General features: G+C 51.2%; 1 protein-coding gene across 3 annotated transcripts in view; it reads left to right on the top strand.

The window, feature by feature from the left end:
- The window catches only part of Ptprg (protein tyrosine phosphatase receptor type G), an 873,855-nt gene that overhangs the window by 746,691 nt on the left and 114,038 nt on the right, over positions 1-13,126 (top strand). For all 3 annotated transcript variants that reach the window (XM_004661265.2, XM_004661264.2, XM_045136198.1), the window contains exon 9: positions 11,920-12,104. In XM_004661265.2, the coding sequence (XP_004661322.1) occupies positions 11,920-12,104 (185 nt within the window). The remainder of the gene's footprint in view (positions 1-11,919; positions 12,105-13,126) is intronic.

Here is a 13,126-nt window from a genome sequence, read left to right as displayed (position 1 = left end):
GGCATAAGGAACAGTCTTCCGTCCCCTGCCGCTAAGAAGCAGGGGCAAACCGTGAAGGCAGCATGGGGCAGCCGGAGGGAGGCTCTCCAGGCATCCTTCTTTCTCCTTACCAGCCAGTGCCCCATGGTTACTGGCTCTACTCCTGGGCAGCTCTCTTGGCTGCTTTTGATTTGCACTGGCTTGGCCCAAGATGGACGTTTCGACCGTCACACCTGTGCCAAGCCGGCTGTGCAGTAAGTCCGAGGTCGAATGCTGTCAGGTGGCATCAAGAGCCTTGTGGCTTCTGGGCTGACAGCAGGAGAGGTTGGGATAGCTTTCACAAAGCTCGCTCATGGGCCCTTAGGTCTTCTGTGTTGGCAAGAGCTCAGAGGATGGTCAAGGGGAGGCGGACAGCAGGGTCCCAGAGTGCATGAAATCTATCTAGGTTTGCACCCAGAACTCAAGACCCAGCTTGGAAGATGCATCATTGCAAACGTTTCTGCCTTTCTTAGTACTGAGTATAGTAGCGTAGAAGGTGTGCAGGAGAACAGACCTGGCATCTCCCACAGCCTTTGGTTCTCAGGGCACAAGGGACAGCGTACAAAAAATAAATAATTAATTAAAACAACCATCACTGAGAGGCAGGTACTGTCCCTGGAGGTTCTGGTAAGCTGAGTGTGTGCCCCGCCTTCCTGGACCGCCCGTTTGCCAAACTTGGAGCCGTGTTCCTTGCACAGCAGGGGCAGGTCGTGGCGGCCAGGGTCTCACACTCACTCGTCTATTGAGAGGTTTGGGTTTATAGTTTGGGGTTCCTGCCAGCAGTGGCGGGGCTGTTGCATAGGGTAGGGGAATGCCCACAGGTGCCAGGGCTCATCATTGAAGAAGTTGTCATGGGGGCTCGCGAGATGGCTTAGCGGTTAAGCACTTGCCTGTGAAGCCTAAGGACCCTGGTTCGAGGCTCGATTCCCCAGGACCCACTTAGCCAGATGCACAAGGGGGTGCACGCATCTGGAGTTCGTTTGCCATGGCTTGAGGCCCTGGCGTGCCCATTCTCTCTCTCTCTCTCTCTCTCTTTCTCTCTCTCTCTCCCTCTCTCTCTCTGCTTCTTTCTCTCTCCCCCTCTCTCAAATAAATAAATAAACAAAAATAAAATTAACAGAAAGAAGTTGTCAAGGGGCTTTGCAGAACTTAGAGCCACTGTAACCAGTATCTCCCATGTCAGAAGGTGGCCACCCAGCACAGTCACCCACCTGGGACGATGGAGTCAGGACTCCAGTATGATCAGCTTCAAGACATAGCCCGATGCCACCAAGCGCCCATCCCTCCCGTTCACTGCGCACTCGCCTTCCCCTCCATTCAGGCGTCAGTGTGGTCTCAGGCTGCTCCGCAAGTCTCCCTGCTCCTCCAGCTTGCCCCTTCAAACCTAGATCCAGGTTCTTATTAAACTTTTCCTTTTTTCCTGTTTTTTTTTTTTTTAACTCTTATTGAAAACTTTTGTAAGTATAAACAATATACCACGACCCTAATCCCCTCCCATGACCCTCCTTTTCCCCTCTAAAATCCACGGAACCCATTCTTTCCAATTAGACTCTTGAATTTCTGGGTTTTTTTTTTGATTTTATTATTTATTTATTTATTCCAGAGAGAGAATGGGTAGGGGTACACCAGGGCCTCTAGCCACTGCAAACAAACTCCAGACATGTGCCGCCATGTGCATCTGGCTTATGTAGATAGTAGGGCATTGAACCTGGGTCCATAGGCTTCACAGACACAAGCCTTAACTACTAAGCCCTTCTGTTTCCATTTTTATATCGTTGCCAGGCAAAACTTATTAACCCCTCCCCACCCCCCAAGGTAGTGTCTCACTCAAGCCTAGACTGATTTGGCACTCACTGAATAGTCCCAGGCTGGCCCTGAGCTCACAGTCATTCTCCTCCCTCTGCCTCTCGAGTGCCGAGATTAAAGCAATGTGCCACTGTGCCTGGCTTATTAAACTTCTCTATAGATCTACTGTAGTACCTTCAAAAGCAAATGCTAATAACACACAATCCTAAGAGTGCAATGGACCCCTTTAGCCATCTGAGGGATCCCATTAGCCTCTTATATTCATAGCTCTAGATGCATACAGTAAGAGAATTAATTATTCAGAAAGCTAGTTAACTTCAGATATTATGAAAATAGTTTTAAGTTGTAATATATGGATTGTCCTGCTTTCTGGTGAATGCACTTAACGTGAAAGATGGAGCAGCCCGGCTAATAGCATCACATCAGCCGCTATGGTGCCACGCCAATCCAGCTATATGTTTATTTGGCCATATTTATGATGTAAAGAAGTGGTATGGGCCCAGCACTCAGGAGACAGAGGTAGGAGGATCACCGTGCATTCGTGGCTAACCTAGACTACATAATGAATTCCAGGTTAGCCTGGGCTAAAGCGAAACTCTACCTCAAAAAAAAAAAAAGTGCCGGCCATGGTGGCGCACACCTTTGATCCCAGCACTTGGGAGGCAGAGGTAGGAGGATCGCCGTGAGTTCAAGGCCACCCTGAGACTATATAGTGAATTCCAGGTCATCCAGGATCAGAGTAAGACCCTGCTTCGAGAAAAGTCAGGGGGAGGCTGGAGAGATGGCTTAGTGGTTAAGCACTTGCCTGTGAAGCCTAAGGACCCTGGTTTGAGGCTCAATTCCCTAGGACCCATGTAAGCCAGATGCACAAGGTGGTGCACGCGTCTGGAGTTCATTTACAGAGGCTGGAGGCCCTGGTGCGCCCATTCTCTCTCTCTCTCTCTGTCGCTCTCAAATAAATAAGCAGAAATAAACAAAAAAAAATTTTTTTTTAAGCCGCAAGAAGTTGTATGTTTTAGCTGGCGATGGGTGGAAACAACAACATCCTTTCGTCACTGTCCAGGTGTATAGATGTCTAGGAATTCTCTCCAGAGCCTAAGAACTCTGTCTTAAGGGTTCAGTGGTAATTGCACTTTCCCCACTGAGCCATGATGTCAAGAAGTCCAGGGGCCACGCCGGCCTGGCTGTATCTTTAGCCCTCTTGGCCGGTGGAGGGCTTCCGATGGCCGGTGCCACGTGCACATCGGCAGCTCTGTCGTTGTAGCACGCTTCCTGCCGGCCAGGCTGCTGTCGCGCATCTCAGCTGTCAACCCAGGGCGCATCTCCTGCTCGTCAGCAAGCTACTGCGCAACTTAGGTGTCTGTTCCTCTTTCTATTTACTTCTTTATAATCTGAGAGAGACAGAGATAAATGAATACGGAGGGCCTCTTGCCACTGTACTCGAAGTCCAGATGCACGTGGCTCTCTGTGCGCCTGGCTTTGTGTAGTTACTGGGGAACTGAACTTGGGCTGTCCAGCTTTGCAAGCAAACACCTACAACCTCTCCAGCCCCACCCCCACATGCCACACAACTGATTGGAACCAGAGCAGCCTTACCCCAGAGGAAGCGCACTAGTGATTCTCCTATATCGGGGACTTTGAGACAAGGGCACAAAAAGGAAGCCGCGCCTCAGAGCCGTGCAGCGGGCCTCGGTGATGTGGTTTGTGAAACTCACTGACTGCGCCGAGTCCAGCATGAGCCGGACAGGTGGCAGGGCTGGTAGTTACCCACTTGTGAGGCCAGAACAGCACCAAGTAAAGTTGAGGGTTGTTGGGTGGCGAGGGCCACCGTGCACGTTTCTGGAACACCCCCCCCCCCGCCCCCCGTGACAGCTTGCAGGACCGTGACTTCTCCGTGCATTGTGATGGCGAATCCGCCTTTGGGTCTAGGGGGACTCTGCGGAGTTGGGGACTGCTCCGGAAATTGTTCAGAAACTCGTAGAAAAGGAAGTCACTAAGGGCAGGGATTGGAAGAAAGGGAGGAAAGGGAAGGGAAAGAAGGAGGGATCGTCGTTTTCGAGTGGAGGACGGGCAGCCAGTGTCGCAGTGCTGCGTGGCCCCAGCATGGGATGGCGTTCGCCCTCTAGGCAGTCCTTGCAAGTTCCTGACACCTTCATGACCGAGAACAGAAGATCGGGCGTGGCTCTGTGGAGAGAAGGCACACCCTTGCCACAGTCAGACACGCCGTATGCCCCTTGTGGACATTCTCATGCGTCTCCCCCCAGCCCCCAGTGACTTGGTCTCTCTCTGGACTCCATTTTCCTCAGCTTGAATGTGAACGCACCGTGGTCGATTTGAGACGCGTGCCCACAGAGCCCGGCCGGGCACGGAGCTCAGGGCAGCCGCCAGCCCTCGCTCCATAGTCATTGCAACCGGAAAGTGCCAATCATGTCAGAGCTAGGTCCCTGGTCCCTAGTCCCTAAACTTCCCTTCAAAGTTTACCCTTCACAAGCTCTCAGACAAGGCTCAGGGGAGGAGCTTCCCCAGAGCCCAGGGTTTCCTGGTTTCAGTCCTGCATGATGTGCTGTGGAGGACTTGGTATATGCCAAGACCTCTTTGATACAACCCTTAAAAGCGATTCCTTCCCTGAGGCCATTTCTTTGGAATGTCCCACATAAAGGACTCCCGGGCCCAATTGGGAGAGAGTGAAATGGTGGGTATGTAAGCAAGCTAGGGAAGACTGTCTGGGTGACTGTTCTCTCCTGCCTTCCCAAGGACATAAGGGCCCAGAGAGATGGCTCAGCCTTTAAAGTCCTTGTCTGCAAAGCCTAACGACCCGCGTTCAATCCCCCAGTACCCACATAAAGCCAGATGCACAACGTGGCTCATGTATCTGGAGCTTTTTTGAAGTGGCTGAAGGCCCTGGCATACCCATTCATATGCCCTTCCTCCCTCCCTGCTTAAAATAAAGAAAATATTAAAACATCAGCAACAAAAAGCCAGAGTGCTACATGGGAGCAGTCTTATCAGCAGCCTCCCGTTGCTGCAAGTGTGGAGCTCATGGGGGGAGGGGGGACGTCCCTGGAGGAACTTTGAACTCTCATAGTCACCTGGGGATTACATTGCCTTTCAGCAGAGCAGATCACGGTGGTGACCTCTATCCAAAGCTCAAAACGAGGGGCATCTCCCACTGACTTATGGGCCACTGAGGAACTATCCTTAACATTGGTGCAGAATCGGAGGACTTGGGTACCCTGCTAGAAGCCTCTTCATTATTTAATGAGAGCTGGGAATCGTAATTAAAGACCATTCACTATGAAAGGCCGAACTCCTCATCTGACCAAGCACATCGCCACGGAGGCCCCAGGGGAAAAGAACAGCTCCCAGTGGGAATGTAATCAGGCCCTCAGAAGGAAAGGGCGGGTGTTGGGGCTGCTTCATGGGGGGTTGTTTGTGTGGTGAGCTGAGCGGGGTGTGGCTCTCTACACCCCCGGCATGGTTAAAAGGCTTAGAGCCTATACAAAAGGATGTATGAGGATGTGAAAAACAGAGCGGCCATTGCTAAGGAAGGAAAGAGATACGGCTGAATGCTGGCCATTCCTGCCACCTGCACGCCTGGCCTTCGAGGGTCAGGTAACTGAGGGTGGGGGCTATGCCAAGGCAGGAAGGTGTGGTGGGGACGGTGACAAGTGTGTACCAGTCCCCCTCCTCTGAAGGAGGCTGGGACTGTTGGGCCAGCTGACCTCAGCCGCTGTGGGGCGGGTCTGCTTTTTAAACACTCAGACTTATAAATAAAACAGATCTGGGCTCAGTAACTGACCCTCGAATGTGCCCAGAATGTGAGACCCACATCATGGGGCTTCCCTGTAGTGTTCCCATCGTGCGTGCCCCAGTCCTGTGAGGATGGCATGGCCAGGTACCACTCAGTCATCCGCGGATGAGGAGACGGGCAGTCTGAGTTCAAAGCCCACACTTTGGTATACCATTGTTCTCCGGCCCCTGCGGCATGGACTTTGAGGGCTTGTGAGGGTTTGTGAGGGAGGCTGCGTTCCGCGAGAGTTTCCATCCTCCCACAAATAAGCCAGCAGAACCCTGGCCACTGGCACATGACGGGCTCATGTCATCCCAGCCCCCAGCACTGGCCACCTGTGTATGAATGCATCCCAGGAGTAACAAGCATCCTCTTCCCCTTCCAGAGGTGTGAGCGGGCAGACAGGGTCTCCTTGCAAACCAGAAGTCCCTAAATGCAGGGCCACAGAGGAACTGAGTGGCATGGATTTTTGTAGATGCGAACTCCCTCCGTGGTGCCAAGCAGCTCACTGCTGCTCTTCTTCTGTCAATGAGATCCCAGTCTGGAACCAGTGTGAGGGGTTTGCTTCCTTCCTTGAAGGTGTTCACAGCCTAGGAGGAGGCAAAGAGAAGGGGCAGATGCTGAGGAGGGGCCAGAGGGACTACGTGGTAGCCAGACCCAAGCGGTGAGGCAGTGTGGAAAGCTGGGAGGGAAGGGGGACGGGGTCATGTTAGACAGGAAGACCAACGATCTTCCTCCAGTGTGCCCCCGGCTCCTGCCACACGACAACCGTGGCCAGAGAGTCCAGGCTATCCGGCAAGATGGAAAAGGTGCCAGCCTCCTTTCCAGTGTAGGAGGCAGATTATTCCAGATAGCCAGTGGAGCAGCAATGGAATTCTGGGTTGTGAGTTCCAGGAAGAGCCCGAGGTCTCTGTGGAATAGCCTGCCTGTCAGCCTGCCTATGCTGAGGGTCACATTCGGTGCTAAGAACACAACGTAGTTTTTCAATGACTGTTTGGTCCCCCTGCATCATTTCACTCTGGGAAACATCAAACCAGAACTCACCCATGGCCAGCTTTGGTGCGGCCTAAACCGAGAAGGGTTTAAAGATCTTAAAAAAAAATTTTTTGTTCATTTTTATTTATTTATTTGAAAGCGACAGACAGAGAGAGGCAAAGAGAGAGAGAATGGGAGCGCCAGGGCCTCCAGCCACTGCAAACAAACTCCAGATGCGTGCGCCCCCTTGTGCATCTGGCTAACGTGGGTCCTGGAGAATCGAGCCTCGAACCGGGGTCCTCAGGCTTCACAGGCAAGCGTTTAACCGCTAAGCCATCTCTCCAGCCCTAAAGATCTTAAATATTAGGAAAGGTACCTTCTGAGACCCATGGCAGCCATATGAAGATGACCCTAATGTCTGTAATTCAGCCACATTTCTTTTATTCATTGCCTACGCCACTCCATACTTGGAAGGCAGTCACCGGAACAGAGAGCACATGATCAGAAAGTAGAAAAGACTTCCTATCTGGCCCTTCACAAGCCTGCCCACCTCTGTCCTGCGTCCTTCTTCTACGACTCAGCACAGGCCCCTTCCCCCTCGGGCTCATTGCACCCCAAACCCTCAGTGTTCGGGCAGGTGGAGATTGAGAGCAGAGAACACGTTTCTGTTCACGCCGCTCTCTTCCTAGGCTGGTGGATTGGGTATGTGTATGTGAGGAGAGGAGTGTAGGGAGACCCGCTGGCCTGCAAACCTCTGGTCACCTCTAGCCCGGGGATGTCCCGATAGGAAATATGGGGCAAATAAGAGTCTTGGGTGATCTCTTAGGTACAGAGTTCCCTTCCCTGCAGGTGAACTGGCGGAGGCCAGCTCTTCCTATGAAGGCTTGTCTTAATGTTTTCTGCTCCACTGGGACAGTGGAGTTCCGCTCTTTCCTTCAAAGCACTGTTCTGAGGAAGCTGAGAGATGATCTTCACTAAACCCATCAGGGCTGTCAGCTGTGGATCTCCCACTTCCACTCGTGTTGATCTGCTTAACAACAGGGCCTCACTGTGTTACCCACCCTGCCCTCAAACCTGAGACCCCCTGCCTTAGCCTCCGGGGTGCTAGGATTCCTGACATATTCCCAGCTCTTAATCATTACAGCTAAATTCTGTGTGATCGACTTGTACACACATGTAGTTTTTTAAAAAAAATTTAAGTGATTTAAGACACTTACCTGTGAAGCCTAAGGAGGACCCAGGTTCAATTCCCGAGAACCCACATAAGCCAGATGCACAAGGTAACACAAGCATCTGGAGTTTGTGGCTGGAGGCCCTGGCCTCTCCGCCTCCCCCCCCCCCCCCCCGTTCTCACTCTCTCAAATAATTAATATCAATTAGTCACATCTGAACAGCAAAGCCCAGTGGTTTTTATTTTTTAAAAAGTAAATGTTGGGCTGGAGAGATGGCTTAGCGGTTAAGTGCTTGCCTGTGAAGCCTAAGGACCCCGGTTCGAGGCTTGATTCCCCAGGTCCCACGTTAGCCAGATGCACAAGGGGCCGCACGCATCTGGAGTTCGTTTGCAGAGGCTGGAGGCCCTGGCGCGCCCATTCTCTCTCTCTCCCTCTATTTGTCTTCTCTCTGTGTCTGTCGCTCTCAAATAAATAAATAAAATTTAAAAATAATAATAATAATTCTTGGGCTGGTGAGATGGCTTAGTGGTTAAGCGCTTGCCTGTGAAGCCTAAGGACCCTGGTTCGAGGCTCGGTTCCCCAGGTCCCACGTTAGCCAGATGCACAAGGGGGCGCACGCATCTGGAGTTCATTTGCAGTGGCTGGAGGCCCTGGTGCGCCCATTCTCTCTCTCTCTCTATCTGCCTCTTTCTCCCTCTGTCTGTCGCTCTCAAATAAATAAATAAAAATAAACAAAATTTACAGAAAAAAAGTAAATGTTGTTTTCAGTGACACGTGGGCGCCAGAAGGGTTTCTGTGATTGTGTTGTTGTGCGAGAGAGAGAGAGAGAGAGAGAGAGAGAGAGAGAGAGAGAGAGAGAGAGAGAGAGAGAGAGAGAGAGAGGGAGAGAGAGGCCCTTGCACGTTCCTCTCCTCACTCCCAGCTGGAGCAGATGAACGGCTGAAGATGCCCGTCGTGACTAAAAACATGATGGGGTGGAGAGAAGATGTGGAAGTTAGGTCACCATTGTGAAGTCCAGAATATTCCCAGTATACAAACCGGTCTTACTCATTGACTACTGGGATTAAGAGAGACGGATCTTGTGATCCTCCCCCCCTCGCTTCCCGCTGTCTGGAGAAGCCACCTTAGTGGGCCAGGCTGTTCAAAAGCGGTAGCTTGGCGCCACCTCGTGTCGGTGCCCTGTCATGTCGCCTTCAGCTGCTCCCTGGAAGCTTCCCTGGCCTTTGTTTGATGTCTCTGCTCTGATGGCATTTGCTGGCAGCGCTGGGTTCTACAGAGCACCGAGAATGCCTCACGAATCCATTCCCTACTTCCTGTCGCACAAAGCGCACCTCCCGCGGGGCCGAAGGAGATACCAGTCGACCCCAAGGCTGCTTTTCTCCAGTGCTGTGGCCCAAGCTGCTGGCACCTCTTGGCAAACGTTTCGTCAGTGACTCCCCGGGCTGCCTAGGGTTTGGGGTTCTCCGGCAGGATGCGGGGAGTCTTGGCCTACATTTGTACCAGGGCACAGTTCCCAAGTCTTTCGGCCTTTGAATGACCTCACTCATCTTCGGTGCCCCAAAACCCATGCACTCCACCGCCTCCTCCCAAGCTCTCCGCCCTGTCTTGTGTTCAGCCTTAGCTCTGCATGGGTGATTCCTTCCATAACCTCCCTTTCACCTTGTAGACGGGTGGTTCTCAACTAAGGGCAGCCACCCCCACAAGGGACATCGGGCGGCATCTTTGGCCATCACAATAGGAGAAGGGATGGCCCTGATGCCTGCTAAGCCCTCCAAAGCCCCCAAGAGCAAAGAACTGTCTGGGTTACACTTGTGACGGCTGACGTGAGACTCTGCACTTTCAGAGGTGTGCCCGCAGGAAGTTGCAGGTCTGTCACGTCCCTTGCAATCTCCCAGCCGTGGGACCAGAAAGACGAATTGGCCTGTCCTTTCCTTAGTCCTCACATCAGGATAATTGCACAGGGTACTGGTGACCCAGAGAGAGTTTCCACTTTGTGTGTTTTACTTTAAAATTAAAGTCCCCCACAATGCACGACCCACAATTTGAGGATAACTGGCATCCCCCATGAGGAGGGTCCCTTCGGAGTCAGGGGACAGGGATGAGGGGAAGGATGGTACCAGCATGTGCTGTTTACACAGAGTATGTACATAACTAATGAAGAGAATATTTGAAGTCTTACATTACATTACATTTATTTGTGTTCTAATCTGTTTATGGTAAAATTTCACCTGCAATTTTAATTAGTTGTGACACTCTACAAGTCAAACAAGTCCTGGCTTCTTAATGTCTGTCATGAAGAAAAGGCACATGTGTACGTAATATTAAAAGAGGGGACAGGACTGGAGAGATGGTTCAGCAGTTAAGGCGCCCGCCTACAAAGCCTAATGACCCAGGTTCAGTTCCCCAACCCCCACATAGAGCCAGATGCATGAAGTGGCGCATGTGTCTAGATTTCGTTTGCAGTGGCACTGGTTTACCTGTTCTCTCTCTCTCTCTCTCTCTTGCACACATGCTCTGTCTCCCTCTTTCTGTCTCTTTCTCTCTCCTTGCAAATAAATAAATAAAAATATTTAATAGAGGAGATTGGGAGGAGTGACTGTAAGTTACCCTTAAGACAGTAGACAAGTTTGAATATGCACCATAGATGAGATAATATAATACTATTGAATCAACATTTGATAAGTTGAAGCAATGGTATTATGGTTGTTTGGGAGAATGTCTTTTTTCTTAGTGGTTGGTGGCAAGAGCATTTAGGATTGAAGTCACAGAGTGTGTGCAACTTGCTTTCAGTGACTTAGCAGAGGTTCAGGGGGTGTGAGTCGATAAAGAAGCAGCCGGGTGAGTTGGCACATGTTCACAATCCCAGGACTCAGGAGCCTGAGGCAGTGTGATTGTATGATCATGGGTTCAAGTCCAGTCTGGATGACATAGCAAGACCCTGCCTCCGAAAAGAAAAACAGAGAAGGAAAGAGCAAAGAGAAGTTGGGAGCAACAGATGTTCATGGATTTAGGTAGATGGGTGCTGGTGGATGGGCACTTCCTGAACCACCGTTTCCTCCCTGAGGCTGGCGTCCAGCATCTGAGGGCTGGGAAGCGCCCACCTGTCCCCCTAGATACAGGAATTGAGAGCAGCAGAGCCGACCTCGGCTCTCAGGTGGGCAGTAACTAGGGAGTCAGGGCACCGGATGATCAGTTACACAGGACTTTCACTGAGTCTGTGGCCTCTAGGTTCTTGTCTTATGACTTCAACACACGAAATCTACAGAGGGCGAAATTCAGAAAGAACTTATTGTAGAGATGGCTTAGCAGTTAAGGCACTCGCCTGCAAAGCCAAAGGACCCAAGTTTGATTCCTCAGTACCCATGTAAGCCAGATACACAAGGTGGTGTGTGCATCTGGAGTTGTTTGCAGGGGCTAGAGGCCCTGGCATGTCCATTCTGTCTAACTGCCTCTTCCTCCTAACCCCCTCTCTCTAAAACACACACACACACACACACACACACACGAATTTATTGTAGAATTTAAGAGAAGGGAAGGGCTCCTATGAGAAAGAAAGGGTCCCCAGAGATTAGAAGAAGCCACCTGGTAACTAATTGGGGGCTCCTACAGACAGGGGAATTCCTCTACCAGGCTTCTAGGTAGGGAGTCAGGTTGTTGGGATAGGGGACAACATTCCTAGGAATCTAGGGAGGGTGCAAGCTCCTCAAAGGGCTAATTGCCTAAAAACCTTTCTCAGAAGATGTAATTTTCCCAGAAACTGTGAACTAAGGGAAAACAAACAAGACCAGATTCTCCTTCCAGACACTAGGACACTCCCCAAGTTTAGCCAAGGAAAGAACTACTGATGGGGGGGGGGGGCAATGGCACCTTAATCTGCTTATCTACTTTTTAAGAAATATCACATTATCTTATGTATTTGAGAGAGAGAAAAAGAGAGACAGGCAGATGAAGAGAGAGAATGGGTGCACTAGCCAATACAAAGAACTCCAGACGCATGCACTGTCTTGTGCACCTGGTTTACATGGGTCCTGGGGGATTGAACCTGGGTCCTTAGGCTTCGCAGGCAAGTGCCTTAGCCACTAAGCCATCTCTCCAGCCCATGCCTATCCATTTGCTATGCCCCATTCTCCCCTGTGACCTAGCCGTGCGTGTCTTCAGTCTGCAGCTCTGCGCCCATCCACATGAAGGTACAGCCCCTGAACGGCACGGCGCTGCAGGTGTCCTGGAGCCAGCCAGAAACCGTCTACCACCCACCCATCATGAGCTACATGGTCTCCTACAGCTGGACCAAAAATGAGGACGAGAAGGAGAAGACCTTCACCAAGGACAGCGACAAGGACTTGGTAAGACCGGCCCCCTCGTTCCATAGCCAGGTGAGGGCTCCTCACAAGGTGCTTGGGGGGGGGACTCTGCCAGTGCACCTCGCTCTGCTTGCCCATTGAGGACCCTGCTGGGGCTGTGTCCTAAGCCACCACCCCCTTCCCAGCTGCAAGAGCAGGAAGACCTGGCGAATGTCCTTGTGCTGACACATCTCCACCGACTGGTTTTGCTTCCGTTCGTGACAACTGTGTCTTCATCTGGTCCTGTTATCATATATATGTTAAGTGTGTGTATGTGACAGGTCCCGCCACGTGACGCCACATGAACACGAACTCTTGCAGCTGTCTACCTCCCCATTGTCACCTCTGTGTCTTTCCTGTTGCAGCTTGTCACCGTCACCACTCTGCTGTCCACAGTGCCCACCGTCAATGTCATCCATGAGAGAAGTCTCTCGGAAACCAGAGGCCTTTTTTCTCACGCATCAGCACACGCTCCCTTTTCCTGTTGGCCCCTTGGTGCTAGGTTCTTTTTCTTTCTTCCTCTTTCCTTCCTTCATTCCTTCCTTCCTTCCTCTCTCTCTCTCCCTCTCTCTCTCTCTTTCTTTTTTCTTCTTCATTTCTCTCTCCTTTCCTTTTTGTTTTTCGAGGTAGGGTCTCACTGTAGCCCAGGCTGACCTGGAATTCACGATGGAGTCTCAGGGTAGCCTTGAACTCACAGTGATCCTCCTACCTCTGCCTCCCGAGTGCTGGGATTAAAGGCGTGCGCCACCATGTGCCCCTGCTTACTGCCATGTGCAGCTTTCTTTTGTAAATTCTTTTTTAATCTTTTGTATTTCTTATTCTTTTTAAAATGTTTTATTTATTTGCATACAGAGGCAGGCAGAGGAATGAGAGAGAATGGGCTCACCAGGGCCTCTGGCCACTGCAGACAAACTCCAGGTGCAGACACCACTTTGTGCATCTGGCTTTACGTGCATACTGGGGTACCAAAATCAGGTCATTATGCCTTGCAAGCAAGCACTTAACCACTGAGCAGTCTCTCCAGC

Source organism: Jaculus jaculus, chromosome 16 (genome assembly GCF_020740685.1).
Source record: "Jaculus jaculus isolate mJacJac1 chromosome 16, mJacJac1.mat.Y.cur, whole genome shotgun sequence".
NCBI classification, from domain to species: Eukaryota; Metazoa; Chordata; class Mammalia; order Rodentia; family Dipodidae; genus Jaculus; species Jaculus jaculus.
Note: the sequence above shows the minus strand (reverse complement) of the source record. Positions and strands in the feature narration are given on the sequence as shown.